Below are 19512 nucleotides of genomic sequence, written 5' to 3'. Positions count from 1 at the left end.
ATGGCTGCCGTCCCAGAAGGAAGCCTCTTCTAAAGATGATGCACAAGAAAAAAGACAAGCAGACTAAGGACATGGATTACTGGAACCATGTCCTGTGGTCTGACGAGACCAAGATAAACTTATTTTGTTCAGATGGTGTGTCTTTTCTACAGTCAAGCATGGTGGTGGGAGTGTCATGATCTGGGGTTGCATGTTTGCTGCTGGCACTGGGGAGCTACATTTCATTGAGGGAACCATGAATGCCAACATGTACTGTGACATACTGAAGCAGAGCATGTTCCCCTCCCTTCAGAGACTGGGCCGCAGGGCAATATTCCAACATGATAACGACCCCAAACACTCCTCCAAGATGACCACTGCCTTGCTAAAGAAGATGAGGGTAAAGCTGATGGACTGGCCAAGCATTTCTCCAGACCTAAACCCTATTGAGCATCTGTGGGACATCCTCAAACAGAAGTGGAGGAGAGCAAGGTCTCTTATATCCACCAGCTCTGTGATGTCATCATGGAGGAGGGGAAGAGGACTCCAGTGGCAACCTGTGAAGCTCTGGTGAACTCCATGCCCAAGAGGGTTAAGGCAGTGCTGGAAAATAATGGTGGCCACAAAAAATATTGACAGTTTGGGCCCAATTTTAACATTTTCACTTAGGGGTGTACAATTAGGGGTGTACCCTGTTGCCAGTGGTTTAGACATTGGCTGTGTGATGAGTTATTTTGAGGGGACAGCAAATTTACACTGTTATACAAGCTGTACGCTCACTGCTTTACATTGTAGCAAAGTGTCATTTCTTCAGTGTTGTCACATGAAAAGATGGAATAAAATATTTACAAAAATGTGAGGGGTGTACTCACTTTTGTGAGATACTGTATACGTGTATATTTTCCTCAGATTATACATGCAGTGTATGTGGTATATGTTTATAGAGTGATTGTATGATATATATATATTTCTCACATTTTGTCCATCAGATAAAAAAAAAAAAAAAAAAAAAAGATTCATATATTTTTGTGGGATATGACTACTAAATGTTAAGACGTTAAGATAGAGAACATACAGAATGCAGGGCTAAGCTGTGTGTTACCTACAGAATGCAGGGCTAAGCTGTGCGTTACCTACAGAATGCAGGGCTAAGCTGTGCGTTACCTACAGAATGCAGGGCTAAGCTGTGCGTTACCTACAGAATGCAGGGCTAAGCTGTGTGTTACCTACAGAATGCAGGGCTCAGCTGTGTGTTACCTACAGAATGCAGGGCTAAGCTGTGCGTTACCTACAGAATGCAGGGCTAAGCTGTGCGTTACCTACAGAATGCAGGGCTAAGCTGTGTGTTACCTACAGAATGCAGGGCTCAGCTGTGCGTTACCTACAGAATGCAGGGCTCAGCCGTGCAGGTTCTGTGCCTCACAGAATATCACTCCGCCGCTCCAAGAGACTGTGTAGCCGGAACTAGAAGAAGAGTATTGGCTTCTGTGGCTGTATCCCTGCACATCAAGTCCCAGCACAGTCACATTGCTTGCAAAGTTTGCATAGAGCCAGGTTGGATTGATGCATATTTGCTAAGCCGTGTGTGTGTGTGCATTTATGGGGGGTGCTGGAGAGAAATTTGGAGGTGCTTCAGCCGGAGACAAAACTGGGGACAGACTTGGTCCGGGGACATCTGGTCACCCTACCCACCTCTGAGCACCATCCCTTTGTTCCACTGCCCACTTACCTCCCAGTACCGCCCCTTTTAGAGAACCAAGTATCATTTTGTAGTGCTAAGGAATTTGTTTGGCATTTGCTAATGATAACAAGAAAGGCAGTAAAACAGACCCCCTGCAGCCAGAAGCATTAAATCCCCCAGCAACAATAGTTTCCCCTGCCAACAATAGATCTCCCTCAGCAACAATAGACCCCCCCTAGCAACAATAGTTCTCCCTTTAGCAGCAATAGATCTCCTCCAGCAACAATAGTTCTCCCCCTCAGCAACAATGGACCCCCCAGCGACAATAAATCTGCCAGCAACCAGCATCAGTAGACCCCTCCCTCAACAGAAGATTCCTCCCAGCAACAATGGCATACCTCCCAACAGTCCCAGATTGGGCAGGATTTTCCCACATTCAGACCTGTGTCCCGCTGTCCCGCTGTACAGGCTGTTGTCCCGCATTAATCCTGTTGATTATAACTTTTACCTCAATAGGACCTGCAGGCAGCAGTGTAAACGGTCAGCATAGGGTGAGATTGGTGGACAAGCCAGCGAGGTGTGCGCTGTGCAGCCACGATAACAGACTTCAGCTGTCAAATCCAAGCTGTGATGTCAGGTATGGGCGGGACTGCTACCCAGACCGGCCCCCTTTTTCAAGCAAGCAGTGGATAAGAAAAGAGCGCTGGGACAAAGTTGCAAAGGGTCAGGATCAGTTGTCTATTTCCCTCCTCAGGGGTTTTTTTTAGCATCAGTTAGCCTTGCACTTCACTAGTTGAAAATGAAAGTAACATCTCTCTCATGGTTCTTTCATCAGCTTACCTGCTCTGCACTAGAGTCAGGACAAGTGCTGGACTGGCTGACTGCAGCATGTTCGAAGGGAAGGAGGGTGGTGAGCTGCACCCTAATCCTTATCTCCTACCTGCTGGAGGAATTCAGGAGCCAAGAATGAGTGTGTACTTAGTGCACTGAAAGGGTAAAGAAAGCTGTGACTGCAGTGGATAGAAGAGTCAGTTACAGAAAGGTGATGAGAGCAGAGGAGAGAGGGCTGTGTGTAGGGGGTGGGGGGGGGGGAGGGGGTGCAGAAATTATAGCTGAGGTGTGCCTAGTACTCTGCACATACCAGAACCCTATACTCTGTACATAGCGCATCGTCCAGTGGCGGCCGGTGCGTTGGGGGCGCAGGGGCGCCGCCCCCCCTATCCATGCGTTCGGCCCCCTAATCTACATGCGGGACGCCGGATGCATGGAGTTCAATGGGGTTTTTTTTTCTGAATCACCTGATTAGAGCCAGAGGCTGGTCATTCTGCATTGGTCAGTCAGCATTGAAAGCGGGCACACTGTGGTCAGTCTGCATTGAAAGGGGGCATGCTGTGGTCAGTCTGCATTGAAAGGGGGCACGCTGTGGTCACTCTGCATTGAAAGGGGGCACGCTGTGATCAGTCTGCATTGAAAGGGGGCATGCTGTGGTCAGTCTGCATTGAAAGGGGGCACGCTGTGGTCACTCTGCATTGAAAGCGGGCACGCTGTGGTCAGTCTGCATTGAAAGGGGGCACGCTGTGGTCACTCTGCATTGAAAGGGGGCACGCTGTGGTCAGTCTGCCATGAAAGGGGGCACGCTGTGGTCAGTCTGCATTGAAACGGGGCACGCTGTGGTCAGTCTGCATTGAAACGGGGCACGCTGTGGTCACTCTGCATTGAAAGCGGGCACGCTGTGGTCAGTCTGCATTGAAAGGGGGCACGCTGTGGTCAGTCTGCATTGAAAGGGGGCACGCTGTGGTCAGTCTGCATTGAAAGGGGGCACGCTGTGGTCAGTCTGCATTGAAAGGGGGCAGGCTGTGGTCACTCTGCATTGAAGGGGGCATGCTGTGGTCACTCTGCATTGAAAGTGGGCACGCTGTGGTCACTCTGCATTGAAGGGGGCACGCTGTGGTCAGTCTGCATTGAAAGGGGGCATGCTGTGGTCACTCTGCATTGAAGGGGGCACGCTGTGGTCAGTCTGCATTGAAAGGGGGCATGCTGTGGTCACTCTGCATTGAAAGTGGGCATGCTGTGGTCACTCTGCATTGAAGGGGGCACGCTGTGGTCAGTCTGTATTGAAAGGGGGCACACTGTGGTCACTCTGCATTGAAAGGGGGCACGCTGTGGTCAGTCTGCATTGAAAGGGGGCACGCTGTGGTCAGTCTGCATTGAAAGGGGGCACGCTGTGGTCAGTCTGCATTGAAAGGGGGCACGCTGTGGTCAGTCTGCATTGAAAGGGGGCACGCTGTGGTCACTCTGCATTGAAGGGGGCACGCTGTAGTCAGTCTGCATTGAAAGGGGGCACACTGTGGACTTTCTGCATTGAAAGGGGACACGCTGTGGTCAGTCTGCATTGAAAGGGAGCACGCTGTGGTCAGTCTGCATTGAAAGGGGGCACGCTGTGGTCAGTCTGCATTGAAATTGGGCACGCTGTGGTCACTCTGCATCGAAAGGGGGCACGCTGTGGTCACTCTGCATTGAGGGGGGCACGCTGTAGTCAGTCTGCATTGAAAGGGGGCACGCTGTGGACTTTCTGCATTGAAAGGGGGCATGCTGTGGTCAGTCTGCATTGAAAGGGGGCACGCTGTGGTCAGTCTGCATTGAACGGGGGCACGCTGTGGTCACTCTGCATTGAAGGGGGCACGCTGTGGTCACTCTGCATTGAAGGGGGCACGCTGTGGTCACTCTGCATTGAAAGGGGTCACGCTGTGGTCAGTCTGCATTGAAGGGAGCACACTGTGGTCAGTCTGCATTGAAAGGGGGCACGCTGTGGTCACTCTGCATTGAAGGGGGCACGCTGTGGGCACTGTGCATTGAAAGGGAGCACGCAGTGGTCAGTCTGCATTGAAAGGGGGCACGCTGTGGTCAGTCTGCATTGAAAGGGGGCACGCTGTGGTCACTCTGCATTGAAAGGGGGCACGCTGTGGTCACTCTGCATTGAAAGGGGGCATGCTGGTCACTCTGCATTGAAGTGGGCACACTATACCTTGATTAATGAAGGCCCCTTTCACACTTTTGTGACCTCAAAGTCACGCAATTTTTTACAGCGTTGTTTGCCGCAAAGCAATGCCTATTACATTTTTCTGTTTGCGCCCCCCCCCCCCCCCAAAAAGCAATTTGAGCACCAGCCGCCACTGGCATCATCGGTCACTTTCTCCCTCAAGTGTCCCTCATTCTGAAGTTCAAAAGTTGGGAGGTATGACAATCGAACCCCCCCCCCCTGCAACAATAGATCTCCCCTGGGGACAATAGATCCCCCAGCAGCCAGCATCAATAGACCCTCCGGCACACCCCACCATCTATTGCTATTACATACATTCAGTGCTGGAGGTGCCGGACTTGCGTTTCCCCCCCCCCCCCCACTCCTGCTCAAAAAAAGCTATATATATTTTTATATATATATATACATATATATATATTTATATATAGTAGTGGCAGTTAGGGGTTCTTTATGTGCACCTTTAGCAATTTATGTGGATAAAATCATTAGTGGCAAAAGGGAAATCTTATTTTAGAGGCCCCAATGATTTTCTGAATAAGCTGAGTGAAGTGACATTACCTCAACAATGTGTTCTGGTTATATAAGGCGGAAGCATACTTACAGTGCCTTGCGAAAGTATTCGGCCCCCTTGAACTTTGCGACCTTTTGCCACATTTCAGGCTTCAAACATAAAGATATAAAACTGTAATTTTTTTTGTGAAGAATCAACAACAAGTGGGACACAATCATGAAGTGGAACGAAATTTATTGGATATTTCAAACTTTTTTAACAAATAAAAAACTGAAAAATTGGGCGTGCAAAATTATTCAGCCCCCTTAAGTTAATACTTTGTAGCGCCACCTTTTGCTGTGATTGCAGCTGTGAGTCGCTTGGGGTATGTCTCTATCAGTTTTGCACATCGAGAGACTGAAATTTTTGCCCATTCCTCCTTGCAAAACAGCTCGAGCTCAGTGAGGTTGGATGGAGAGTGTTTGTGAACAGCAGTTTTCAGTTCTTTCCACAGATTCTCGATTGGATTCAGGTCTGGACTTTGACTTGGCCATTCTAACACCTGGATATGTTTATTTGTGAACCATTCCATTGTAGATTTTGCTTTATGTTTTGGATCATTGTCTTGTTGGAAGACAAATCTCCGTCCCAGTCTCAGGTCTTTTGCAGTCTCCATCAGGTTTTCTTTCAGAATGGTCCTGTATTTGGCTCCATCCATCTTCCCATCAATTTTAACCATCTTCCCTGTCCCTGCTAAAGAAAAGCAGGCCCAAACCATGATGCTGCCACCACCATGTGTGACAGTGGGGATGGTGTGTTCAGGGTGATGAGCTGTGTTGCTTTTACGCCAAACATAACGTTTTGCATTGTTGCCAAAAAGTTCGTTTTTGGTTTCATCTGACCAGAGCACCTTCTTCCACATGTTTGGTGTGTCTCCCAGGTGGCTTGTGGCAAACTTTAAACTACACTTTTTATGGATATCTTTAAGAAATGGCTTTCTTCTTGCCACTCTTCCATAAAGGCCAGATTTGTGCAGTATACGACTGATTGTTGTCCTATGGACAGAGTCTCCCACCTCAGCTGTAGATCTCTGCAGTTCATCCAGAGTGATCATGGGCCTCTTGCCTGCATCTCTGATCAGTCTTCTCCTTGTATGAGCTGAAAGTTTAGAGGGACGGCCAGGTCTTCGTAGATTTGCAGTGGTCTGATACTCCTTCCATTTCAATATTATCGCTTGCACAGTGCTCCTTCAGATGTTTAAAGCTTGGGAAATCTTTTTGTATCCAAATCCGGCTTTAAACTTCTCTACAACAGTATCTCGGACCTGCATGGTATGTTCCTTGTTCTTCGTGATGCTCTCTGCGCTTTAAACGGACCTCTGAGACTATCACAGTGCAGGTGCATTTATACGGAGACTTGATTACACACAGGTGGATTCTATTTATCATCATTAGTCATTTAGGTCAACATTGGATCATTCAGAGATCCTCACTGAACTTCTGGAGAGAGTTTACTGCACTGAAAGTAAAGGGGCTGAATAATTTTGCACGCCCAATTTTTCAGTTTTTTATTTGTTAACAAAGTTTGAAATATCCAATAAATTTCCCACTTGTTGTTGATTCTTCACAAAAAAATATAGTTTTATATCTTTATGTTTGAAGCCTGAAATGTGGCAAAAGGTTGAAAAGTTCAAGGGGGCCGAATACTTTTGCAAGGCACTGTATACACATCTATAGAGCATGAGATGGGTGTGTGTGCTGCAGAGAAACATTTACATTCTTGCGGACTGAATAGCAAGGAACAGATATGGTTCTTTGTTACATTGCTTAAGATTATTCTTGAAAATAACTTTTTTATGTTTGACAATGAGTTCTACTTGCAATTAAAAGAGAAGTTTGGGTTTCTTTTTTTTTTTTAATTTATACTTACCTAGGTGGATGCAGCATATCCCCCAGGGCCTCTACACTGATAACCGAGCGATCAAACACTGCCGATCACTCGGTTCTGAAAGCTCCCTGAGCAGAGAGCTGCTGACTGGAGGGAGCAGACTGGCTGGCTCGGGCTCTCAGCAGCTTACTGAGAGGTTGAGCTGGGTGTCGGTCCAGGCACCTGGCAGATCCCGACTTCCATTGTTGTGATGACGCAGTGCCTGGACTGACATCTGTGATGTCAGCAGAGAATGGACTTCAACCCGCTCTCTGCTGAAAACAGGTCAGGAGTGCAGAACAAACTGCACTCCTGTGATCCATAGGAGATGTACAGCCAAACCAGCTTTGGCTGTACATCTCCTATAACCTCCCTAGCGGTATGCCCAAGTGTGGCTTGGGGGTTAATTCTCAGTACCAAAAGCGGTAACCCCGAGCCACACTAAGGATTACCCCAGAATCACACTCACCTTCCCTGCTATCCCCCACCGTCCTCCCCCCGCCGTCCTCCCCCACCATCCTCCCCCGCTATACTCCAGCCGTCCTTCCCTGCTGTCCTCCCGCTGTGTGCTCGGCCGATGCTGGCACTTGCCTTCCGTTGCAACGCAGGGGGATGGAACAATTCAAAAGTGTAAATACACCAAATGAGATGATACAAAGCTGTGATCGGATTACACTGTATCATCCCATTTCACCACAGGATTTCACCTGGTGACTTTTCCAGTGCCCTGCCTGTGCTTTTCCAGTTCTTTTGGCATGGAAAATAGAGAACGACCACGGCGTCCAAAAAGCATTCTTTTTGCGCAAAAACGCTTTTAGACTAACTGAAAAACAGCGACAGCAAAACGGAGTTACTTGAAGAACTGAGCGATAGCGATTTTTGGGAAAATTCGTCATCAGGTACGGAAAGTGAGGACAGCGACGATTCTGATGTCTCTTTCTGGCACATCGCTCCGTTGGAAATTCTGAAGAATCATTTGATATACTTCCCAAATTCCACAAGCGATGTGCCAGAAAGAGACATCAGAATCGTCGCTGTCCTCACTTTCCGTACCTGATGATGAATTTTCCCGTAAATCGCTATCATTCAGTTCTTCAAGTAACTCCGTTTCGCCGGTTGCTGTTTTCCAGTTTGTCTAAAAGCGTTTTTTGGACGCCATGGTCGTTCTCTATTTTCCAGGCACAAACAACTGGAAAAGCACAGGCAGGGCACTGGAAAAGTCACCAGGTGAAATCCTGTGGTGAAATGGGATGATACAGTGTAATCCGTTAGGATCACAGCTTTCTATCATCTCATTTGGTATATTTACATTTTTAAAATTGCCGCCGGTTCCACCCCCCTGCGTCGCAACGCTCGCAGGGAAGGGAACCGGAAGACAGGTGCCGGCATCTGCCGAGCACAGAGCAGGAGGACAGTGGAAGGACGGCGAGGGAGGACAGCGGGGGAGGACGGCAGGGAAGGAAGGCGGGGGAGGACGGCAGGGGAGGAAGGCGGGGGAGGACGGCAGGGAAGGAAGGCGGGGGAGGACGGCAGGGAAGGAAGGCGGGGGAGGACGGCAGGGAAGGAAGGCGGGGGAGGACGGCAGGGAAGGAAGGCGGAGGAGGATGGCAGGGAAGGAAGGCAGGGGAGGACGGCGGGGGATCGCAGGGGAAGGTGAGTTTTAAAATATAAAACAACGGATTTCCATGCAAAACAATGTACCGCTTTTAGCACAGAAATCCTGACATAATCAGACCGCCAGGGAGGTTAATGCTTATTACTCTCTGTCTTTGTGACTAATATTTAATCATATTATTAAGGATGTTGTTTTTATTGTACAAGAAGAAGAAGTGTTCTCTTTTATATTTTGGAAAGGAAGATGAGTCCCACACAAGGGTGGTCTTGGGCAGAGATGCAGTGCAGTTGGTTTAATTAAATTGGATGAAAGACCCCACATCATCGGAGTGCGGCTGTTTGGTTTCTATGAGCTTTTAAATGAGTTAAGGTGCTGAAGAAATTTGGTTCACCATTGAAAGTTATTATTGTTGTCCTAAATATGTGCAAAAGAATGTTTAGGTGGAAGCAGTGTTAGGAAAGAGATTGGGAGGATGTGGTTTTGAGCAATGTGGGTTTAAGAAACTCTTCCCGTTTTCTATATATTTTTTCCTTTTCTATTATAATATTATATTGTGTACACTGGTGGAGTGAGTGAGTGGCTTCAGTACAGGGATATTACATAGATCACCTTCCAAGCTGGAATTTCATCTTCATGTCTACTTTTCCTTGTTCCCATGACAGTGAGAATTCCAAGATACTGCTGGGAAAGCGGGGAAATTTGAAGAGAAAACAAAAATTACCAGCTCAGGACAAGTCACACCCTCAGTACAGCAGACGAATGAATTCCCTCATCTCAATGGAGGCAAGTACTAATCTTACCTATTTATTTTCTGTAAACTACACCCCCTCCCCCCAGCCCCCATATAATTGAGATATAGAGAACAGGTTGTGTTTGTAGTCCTAATTAAGAGCAAGGAGCCTAGGGTGACAACGCTTCTTCTTCATTAATACTGGGGATCAACCGATTATCGCAAAGCCGATATATCGGGGGCCGATATGCACTTTCCCCGATATATCGGAATCGGCCTGAGGTTACCGATATTACCGGAAAGTGCTTGTACCGGAGTGATGTCTGCAGCTAGAGGCATCACCCTGGTACCGGCGTCCATAGCCAACGGTCGGCTGTCTTGTAATGACAACCGGTGCGGCTGAGAAGCCACTCGGCTGTCATTACATGGAGTGGGAGGGGACGTCTCCCCCCTCCCGCCGCCTTCCGCAGCTCGCCTGGGTCTTCCGTCCCACCGGTAGACCCGGGCAACCAGCCTGCACGGCCGAAGAGAAGACCCGATCAAAGCCACTTTCAGATCTGATCGGGTCTCCATGTAAAAACCCGGAAGTGATGTCATGACATCACTTCCGGGGACTCGGCGCCAAATTAAAAAAAAAATTACAGCATTCAAAACAGCCAAACTTGGCATTTTTTAATGCTTTTAAGTGAAGAGGAGGGGTTTGGGGTCTTTTAGACCCGCCAGATCCCTCCACAAGAGTACCTGTCAAGAAAAAAAAAAAAAAAATTTTTTAAATGTCTGAAAATATCGGCCAATATCGGCCGATACCGATATTCAATGGTTAAAATATCGGTATTGGGAAAAAAAAAACGATATCAGTCGATCACTAATTAATACAATACAGTGAGTGAGCGTTGTTGTCACCCTAGGAAGAGAAAAGTGTTACTAGCTTAATTATCAGGTGTAACTAAAGGGAAAGCACCCCAAAAAAACAATACAGAGATATGCACATTTATGGCTCATTTATGTACCTTTAGGAGGTATTTTTTCACAGACTAACTTTTGAACATGACTCTGTGAAAAGACTTGTTTTGCTTCTGGTCAGACGAATATTAGAATACACCATGGACTGCAGATGGGTTGACAAAAGAAATGACCATAGAGGAAGAAACAAAAGAAGTTTGGATCCCAGGCTCTCCCACTCTTTCTGGGAACCCAGGACCAAATCTACCAGCTTCAGTGGGCCAAGTGGGAGGAGACCAATGAACATCCATTCCTCGATCTCCTCTGCACTGAATGAAACCAGAAGCAACAATGATTTTGTGATTTCTGGTTTTAGAGTCATCCTTCCCTTGCTAATATTGCCAGTCAAGCATGTAATTGAGCAGATGTGTGCTTGGTTAGATGCTTTGGTGGGCTGGGAGACATTTGGATCTATTAGACCTCCAATGTCTCTTAAAATGATGCAAAGGGTTTTTTTTATAATAAACATGTCATACTTACTTACCCTGTGCAATGGTTTTGCATAGAGCAGTCCTTATTCTCCTCTTCTTGGGTCCCCTGATGGAGCTCCTGGCTCCTCTCCCCTACCTAGTGCTCTCATAGCAAGCTGCTTGCTATGGGGGCACTCATGCCTGTTAATTTTCGAGCCAGCTCTGTGTGTCCTTTGACACACATAGCGTTGCTCAGCCCCACCCCCGTACCTTCTTCACTCGCTGTGATTTAAAGCAGCAAGACCAAATGGCTTCCGCTGCTATCTCTGAATCAATGAGGAGGTGGAGAGCAGAGAGAGCCACTGCTCTTGGTCACAGTGTTGGATCGCAAATAGGCAAGTATATTGGGGGGCTGGGAGGGAGCTGCATAGGTAAAAAACCTTCAGCCTTTTGAACTACTTTAAATAGTATCTCTCACCTGCCTAATGCTATCACATGGGGGGAGGGGGGGGGATAGCAATAAAGCTATTTAAACCGGGATCATACCACACATGTGAGGTATCACCACAAACATTAGATTAAAAGCGATAACACTAGTGCCATAGCTCTTATAGCTCTTAGTTAACTCTAAACTGATGAGTAGTAGGGATGGGCGAATGGTTCAGCCCGAGCATGAGCTTGAGCCAAACGTTTGCCTGTAACACCTGAATTTGCAGGGTGTTCGTCCTGCCGAAACCATGCAAAACACTGCGCCCTGCACAGTGCATTCTGCGCCCAAAGCTTTGCCCAATCAGGGTGCAGTACAAGCTGGTTGTTTAGGAGTGCGGCTGGGAAGCAAGCAGCAGCATCCTTAATAACTGATGAGTCATGAGTCATCAGTTGTTAATGAGTTTCCTCGTTGACAGCTGACAGCTGAAATAAAAATAAAAAAAAGGGGCGGTAAAAAAAAAAAAAAAAAACTGTGGATCCCCCCCCCCCCCCCTCAGTCCATACCGGGCCCTTGGGGTCTAGTATGGGTTTTAAGGGGAACCTCACATAATAAAATAATAATAAAAAAAAAACTTTGGACCCCCCAAAATCCATACAAGACCCTTATCTGGGCACGCAGCCTGGCGGGTCAGGAAAGAGGGGATGAGCAAGTGCCCCCCCCCCTCCTTAACCATACCAGATCACATGCCCTCAACATGTTGATGGGGACAAGGGTCTTTTCCCGACAACCCTTGCTGATGGTCGGGGTCTGCAGGCAGGGAGCTTATCGGAATCTGGAACCCCCTTTAACAAGGGGGCCCCAGATTTAACAAGGGGGCCCCAGATTCTGCCCCCCCATGTGAATGGGTATCGGGTACATGGTACCCCTACCCATTCACCAAAAAGTGTACAAAAAAAATAAAAACACACACACAGTTTTTAACAAATCCTTTATTTAAAAATAAAAATGGAAAATCAGTGCCCCTCCCCCCATGTAAGTCAATTGTCTATCACGCCGGCCGCAAACCCAAAAAAATAAAAAAAGAGAGCTCTGCTCCCAAACACGACCACCCGCCGAATAACTCCTTCGCTGTTTGATAGGTCTTATATAGGTAAGGGGCAGGGCCACCAGCTGTCGGCAGGTGGCCCCCGCGACTGACCTATGTAAGAACTGTCAAACAGTGAAGGAAGCATTCGGCAGGCGGCTGTGCTCGGGAGCAGAGCAATTTTTTTTCCGGGTCCAGCAGTATGTCCAAAGCACCCCCCCATGTTGAGGGCATGTGGCCTGGTATGGTTCAGGAGGGGGGAGGGTGCTCACTTGTGCCTCCCCTTTCCTGCCCCCCCCCCCACTGTGATTAGACACAGCAGGAGCCAGACCACGAGGGCTCGATCACCGCCGGCCTCCCGCGATCTTCGGGGAAACTAACAGAAGAGCCACTGGCCTATGTAAACAAAGCAGGCGGCTCTTCTGTCAGACAGGCACACAGAGATCGTGTGTTTTAGCTAAGCTGTATGCCTTTCACAGAGCCCCCCCCCACAGTTAGCTAGCACATTTAGGAGCACACTTAACCCCACAGTGTTAACCCCTTCCCTGACAGTGCCATTTATACAGTAACATGTACAGTGCATATTATTTATCACTGATTACAGTAGTAATGTCACTGGTCCCCAAAAAGTGTCAGTTAGGGGTCCGATCTGTCCGCCGCAATGTCGCAGTCCCGCTAAAAATTGCTGATTGCCGCCATTAATAATGAAAAAAATAAATAAATAAAAAGTCCAAAAATCTATCCCATAGTTTGTAAAAGTTATAACTTTTGCGCAAACCAATTAAAATACGCTTTTTGGGATTTTCTTTTACCAAAAATATGTAGCAGAATACAAATTGGCCTAAACTGATAAAAAAATTAGATTTTTAAAAAAAAAATTTTATTGGGAATGTTTTATAGCAGAAAGTGAAAAATATGGCGTTTTTTTTTTTCAAAATTGTCGCTCTTTTTTTCTTTATAGCGCAAAATTTATAAACTGCAGAGGTGATCAAATACCACCAAAAGAAAGCTCTATTTGTGGGGAAAAAAGGACATTATTTGTATTTGGGTATAGCGTCGCACGATCGTGCAATTGTTAGTTAAATTAACGCAGTGCCGAATTGCAAACTTGCACTTTTTTCCATCTACAAAAACACTTGCCCGCTTGCCTGGAATATCCTAGCTAACAAGCCCCTTCTCCACCTGCATTTCTCTTGAAATGCTTGTCTCATGTGAATGCTTGGAGATGGAGAAAAACGCTGTCTGTGAAAGTAGCTGCTAGCTGCATTGTTGGGATGACAATGGAGGGAATAAGGTGCTCCCTGTCCAATCTTACAGATAGTCTTAGACAACACCGAGGAAGATGGGAAAAGGCTGCTGCTACTGTTAATGAGCCCTAGGAACCTGTTTTAAAATCAGTATTATGTTGTTGATGTAGCACCCTCCTAGGTAGGTGCTAGGTTAAAAGCATTGATTGGTCCCATCTGCCTATCAGGGGAGCCTAAACTATTAGGTTTCCTTTTGCATGTTCCCATGTGTGATTCACTAGGTCTGAGGGAGTGTCCCCACTGTATCCAATAGGGGAGTCTGTTGGACAGTGGAGGAAACCCAGCCAGTGGCACATAGGCTTTTGTGACAATCCCAGTGGGAGGGCACCACCGCAGTGCATCCTGGGATTGCTCAAAAATGCCAAGAGGACAGGGGACATGTGACAGGGCATCTTTGGCGGGAAGCAGAGTCCCAGGAGCAAGTTAACGGCTGTCTCTCCTCCTGCAAGTGAGAGGAAGGTGGTCACAGGCAGTCGGTCTAGTGAACCAGGTGTGGAGCTGAGCCTGAGGGATCCTGTAAAGCTAACGGTGGAGCTGCTGGCAGAGTCACCTGGGAAAAACAGTGTCCGTGAGAACCAGGGGGCTTGTCAAGGGGTCTGCCCAGGAAGGGGGACCACTCCAAGCAGGACTGCTGTTAGAAATCGCGGGGGCCCCGTACAGACTACCTGGCAGGGCCCCCCCCCCCAAGAAAATATTAAAGATAAATTTAGCTAAAATTACAACAAAATCACTATTATCAGACACAAATATAACATAAATCGCATAATTCCTGCTAAATCTAAAAAAAAACTATGTTAAATAAAAAAGAAGATGAGATGAGAAAATATACAGGCTGGGCAGTTGGAGCTTAGTGATCAGAGAGACAGAGAGAGAGAAACAAAGTTACAAATAAACTCCTGAGCAGAGATAAGTGCTGGGAGGGGGGCCCACACAAGGGAGGGGGATTAGTGAGGGATGACTGTCTCTTTCTCAACAGATATAAGCTGATAGCAGGGAGAGGGACAGATCAGATTCAGGTGCTGGAGGAAGATTTCTGTATTTGCTGTCCATCACTAATCCCCCTCTCTGTGTGGGCCCCCTGTGTGCTTGGGCCCCCTACAAGAGGGCTGGTGGTCCCCCCCTATCAGCGGCCCTGACTCCAAGGAAGTCAGAGGATAGAAGGTCAGCTCACACAGTATGCAAGAGTAAAGGGGGTGCCAAGTAGAACCCTTAAGAGTAGGGGGTAAAGGGGGTGCCAAGCGGGGCCCTGAAGAGTAGGGGGTAAAGGGGTTGCCAAGCGGGGCCCTGAAGAGTAGGGGGTAAAGGGGGTGCCAAGCGGGGTCCCAAAGAGTGATTCACTATACAGTTTGCTTATTAACTACTTTACTACAGTTGCAAGGTGAAGCAGTGGCCTTGCCGCATTCAACTACAGTTAGAAGTCCTGAAATTGTGCATAGTTTATCAAGTTGGAGTATCCCACTCATCCCTTCTCCTATTGCAGTTCTCAATAAAAACAACAAAAACCAAATCCCCTGGACTGTTTTCTGACTGAGCCAAACACTTAAAGTGCCTTGAATTACTAAGTTGTTGCTATGGGTAACCCAGAGGAATCCGCACTCAGCAGCTCCCACGGGAGTAGTGCTACAATATTAGGAAGAACATTCCTCTAATGTTAATGCTTTTTAAGGTGATAATTCTATGCTATTTATACAAAATAAAAAATCTTTAATTTTAATTTTATTATATTTTTTTACTTTTAGACGAGTTCAACACCTAACAGTCTAAGTATGCGAAAGCAAACCATAATAGCAGGACACCTTAAAAAGCTTTCAGAGGAAAATCTGGACAAGTTTAAGAAGATTCTTTGCGGCATGAAACCTTCAAGTAAAGTTGAAGGCATTAAGATGAGAAATCTTAAAGATAAATCCATGGAGTGCATTGTTGAGTTAATTTTCAGGTGTTACACTGAAAGACGTGGACCAGGAACCATTGCGAAGATTCTTAAAGAGCTAAAAGAAAATCAGATTAGGATATCTATCCAGAGAGAACTTATGGAAGGTGGGCAACATACAGTACATTTCTACAGAGGGGGGGTGGTACAGTATACAGAGTACAGAGTGATCACAAAGGGCTCCATCGCAGCCATGATTCCAATTCAGTGGATAGCAAAAACTGAAAAGATTAAATATTAAGCCTCGTACACACGCACAGATTGTTGGCCGTAAATTGTTGGCCAACGTCCGATCTGCCGATTGTAGGCTTGTTAAGGCCCGTACACACGTGCAGATTGTCGGCCGTAAAGATTCGGCCGACGACCGATCGGCCGATTGTAGGCTTGTTAGTATGATGCTTCCGAAAACCAACTGCGAATTTTCGGCCGAAAAAAATCAGATGAGCAAGACTGGGCATGCTCAGAGAGGAAAAAACACACGGAAAGTAAACCAGAACATGACATCACTTCTGAAGTTGGTTTTTGTTGGCCAACAAAAGTCCAGTGCAAGTCTAGAGCACATTTCAACCAACAAACAACCCTGGACAAAAGTTGGCCGATCAGTTGGCCAACAATCTGTGCGTGTGTACGGGGCTTTACTAAATAAAGGTTGCGCTCAACTAAAAAACACTTGTGCAAGATGAATGCCTTAAATAAAGGCAAAAGTGCATAATATAGTGCAACAATAAATAGATAAATAAATATTCAACAGACAGAATAAAAAAGTGGATAATCATGTGCAATCATAAGTCCTTAATGAAATGGACATAAAGTGCAAAATGGATCAATGATTAAATAAGTCCATAAAAATAGCAATGAATGTCCAAATAGATATATTAATCTTGATGGTGACAGAAGTAGCTGCACTTGATTCATGTAAAAGGAGAAATATGTTTTTTGCCTCTTGTTTATACCTTAACCACTTAAGCCCCGGAGGATTTGGCTGCTGAATGACCAGGGGGTATTTTGCGATTCGGCACTGCGTGACTTTAACGGACAATTGCGCGGTCGTGCGACGCTGTACCTAAACGAATTTGACGTCCTTTTTTTCCCCACAAACAGAGCTTTCTTTTGGTGGTATTTGATAACCTGTGCGATTTTTACTTTTTGCGCTATAAACAAAAAAACAGCGTCAATTTTGCAAAAATAACAATATTTTTCAAATTTTTTTATATGAAATTCCCCCCCAAAAAAATGTAAAAAATCAAAATTTTTTAACATTTTTGGCCAATTTGTTTTATGCTACCTATGTTTGGTTAAAAAAAATCGCAAAAAGTGTATTTTGATTGGTTTGCACAAAAGTTATCGCGTTTACTAACTAAGGGAAAGATTTTTGTCATTTTTGTTGTTTTTTTTTTTAACGCGTAATGGCGGCGATCTGCATTTTTTTTTGCGGTACTGTGACATTGCGGCGGACAGATCAGACCCTTGACTGACATTTTTGACACTTTTGGGGTTACCAGTGACATTTCTACAGTAATCAGTGCTATATATATGCACTGTTACTGCAAAATGACACTGGTAGTGAAGGGGTTAACTTTATTTGAGAGGGAGGGGCTGTGTGTGTCCCTAGGGGCGTGATTCTCACTGTGATTGGCTGTGGCTAGAGCTGTAGGACCAATGATCAACGGTCCTACATAGTAGAACCGTATGATCATTGTTTCTACACAGGGGAGAATGACAGGCAGCTTGTTAAAGGCCCGTACACACGTGCAGATTGTCGGCCGAAAAGCTTCGGCCGACGACCGATCGGCGGATTGTAGGCTTGTTAGTATGATGCTTCCGACAGCCGACAGCAGACTTTCGGCCGAACAGAATCTATCGTGCAAGCATTAAAATTTTTGTATGCCGACACCAGAGCGGCCGATTGTTCGCCAGTCAATACAGAATTCGGCCGACAGACAGCAGATTTGCAAGACTGGGCATGCTCAGAAAAGAAAAAACACAGGGAAAGTTGACCATCACATGACATCACTTCTGCAGTCGGCTGTAGTCGGCGGACAAAATTCTTGTGCAGTCTTTTGCACTTTTCAACAGACACGACAGCCCGGGGACAAAAGACGGCCGATCGTTCTGCCGACGATCTGCATGTGTGTACGGGGCATTACACTAGCCGCCTGCCTCTCTCCCTCTCCCCCGACGATCGCTGAGTGAGCGGCGGACATCCGGTCCGCCGGTCACACGCGCGGGGGGGTCCGTGACCACGCGGGAGTGTGCCTCCGGCGGCGCGCGCTCGCTCCCCAGAGCCTCACAGGCTAGTGACGTACCGGTACGTCACTTTGCCTGTGAGGGGCTGACCGCCGCGGTATATGTACGTGCGAGTACTTACAAGTGGTTAAGAAAATTGCTAATCCCACATAGTTGTAGCCATTTGCACTGAAAATGGTCATTTTGGCTAACTTTTTTTAACTGTCAGTAAAAAATTAGCTCTGTCAGTACATTTTTCATGTTGTGTCAGTAAATTTCACTTCGGGAGGTGGGCAACCCTGCCAGTGATGGACATGTGACAGCGGACTTTGATGAGTAACAAAAGGGTTCATGCTTGCAAATCGGGCCACGTGTGACTACATGAGGGATTTGCAGCAGGGGTTCCTGGTGATTAGCTGTGGGAGGAAGCCCCTTTGATGCAATGGGAGGCTGACAGATCCCACAGCTAATCACAAATGCTCACATGTAATCGATTGATTACCCGTGAATGATTGGCCCTGGACACAGACAGTCTGCATCCAGGGCCAATGGTTCACAGGTAATCGCTGTTTGAGGGCAAAGTCATCATGATTTTAGCCAATCAGAGCTCTGTGCCCTGATTGTGTAAAGCCTTCATCCAATTAGGGCCCTAGAATGCACTGTGCAACACGCAGTGCATTGTGGGGCATTTGGCGGGACGAGCGCCCCACCAAACCCCCCGCAAATTAGAATGTTCACCGAATAGGTGATGTTTGGGCCAAAATAGCTTGGCTCGAACTGTTCGCCCAACTCTAATTGGTAAGCTGCATTTTATTTTATTTTTTTTCGGGGGGGGGGGGTAATACCACTTTAATACATTAGATACATTTTAATCCAGGTGTTGATGAAAAGTCATTTGACATTCTAATGTGTCTTTTTAAAGTTTCTAAAGGCTTGAAAGATATGAAAGATATGAAAGTGTGCAGCATGGATTCTACAGATAGAAAACAGAATGATGATACTGTATCCAGCTCTGAACCCCCAAAAAAGAAAATTAAAACACAACAAGACAGAGATGTTCCAGGACAATCACAAAATATAATAAAACATGGGAATAAAATGGAAGGACCCAAACCAACCCAGGGAAAATTTAAACAAGGTAACAGATAAATGCTGGTATTAGATGATGATGTAACATTGATCTGTATATTTGTCTTGATGCCATCAGTAAGCCTCGGTTCACACTAGGGCGACCTGTGAGGCGACCTGGTCGCCTCACAGGTCGCCTCCCATAGGGAAGCTGCGGACCCGTTCTAATAGGAGCGACAAGGGTCCGGAGCTTCTTTGGGGCGACCAGGAGGCGACCGCCATAGACTTCAATGTTATGAAGTCCGTGGCCGCCGCTCCGAGGTCGCGGCGCGCTGCTCGCACCGCGACCTCGGAGGTTCGCCACCCGAAGTGGCGTCGTGGTAGTGTGAACCGGCGCTAACTCTGCTTGATTCTCACTCTCTTTATGTTCCAGGATTTCCACGTAAAATTCAACAAATGATGATTAAAAGACTAGCCGAAAAACAACTAAAAAAAGGTAACATAGATACATTTGGGTGATTTTATGATGAAAAAAAAATGACATTCATCTGTGTATTTTCTAGTCGTACAGTACAGACGCAAGCTCTGTAACCA

The 19512-nt window shown here is 46.6% G+C and overlaps 1 protein-coding gene across 1 annotated transcript in view; it reads left to right on the top strand.

The window, feature by feature from the left end:
• LOC309557645 (uncharacterized protein) overlaps positions 1 to 19512 on the top strand; it is a gene marked incomplete at both ends in the record, with an annotated part of 68982 nt that overhangs the window by 33827 nt on the left and 15643 nt on the right. Inside the window, 3 exons of the mRNA XM_082260436.1 lie at positions 15434 to 15731; positions 18773 to 18988; positions 19352 to 19414. Of these exons, the coding sequence (XP_082116562.1) occupies positions 15434 to 15731; positions 18773 to 18988; positions 19352 to 19414 (577 nt within the window). The remainder of the gene's footprint in view (positions 1 to 15433; positions 15732 to 18772; positions 18989 to 19351; positions 19415 to 19512) is intronic.

This window comes from Pelophylax lessonae (assembly GCF_965119305.1).
Source record: "Pelophylax lessonae genome assembly, chromosome: 6".
NCBI lineage: Eukaryota > Metazoa > Chordata > Amphibia > Anura > Ranidae > Pelophylax > Pelophylax lessonae.
This window is presented reverse-complemented; position numbering and strand designations above follow the sequence as displayed.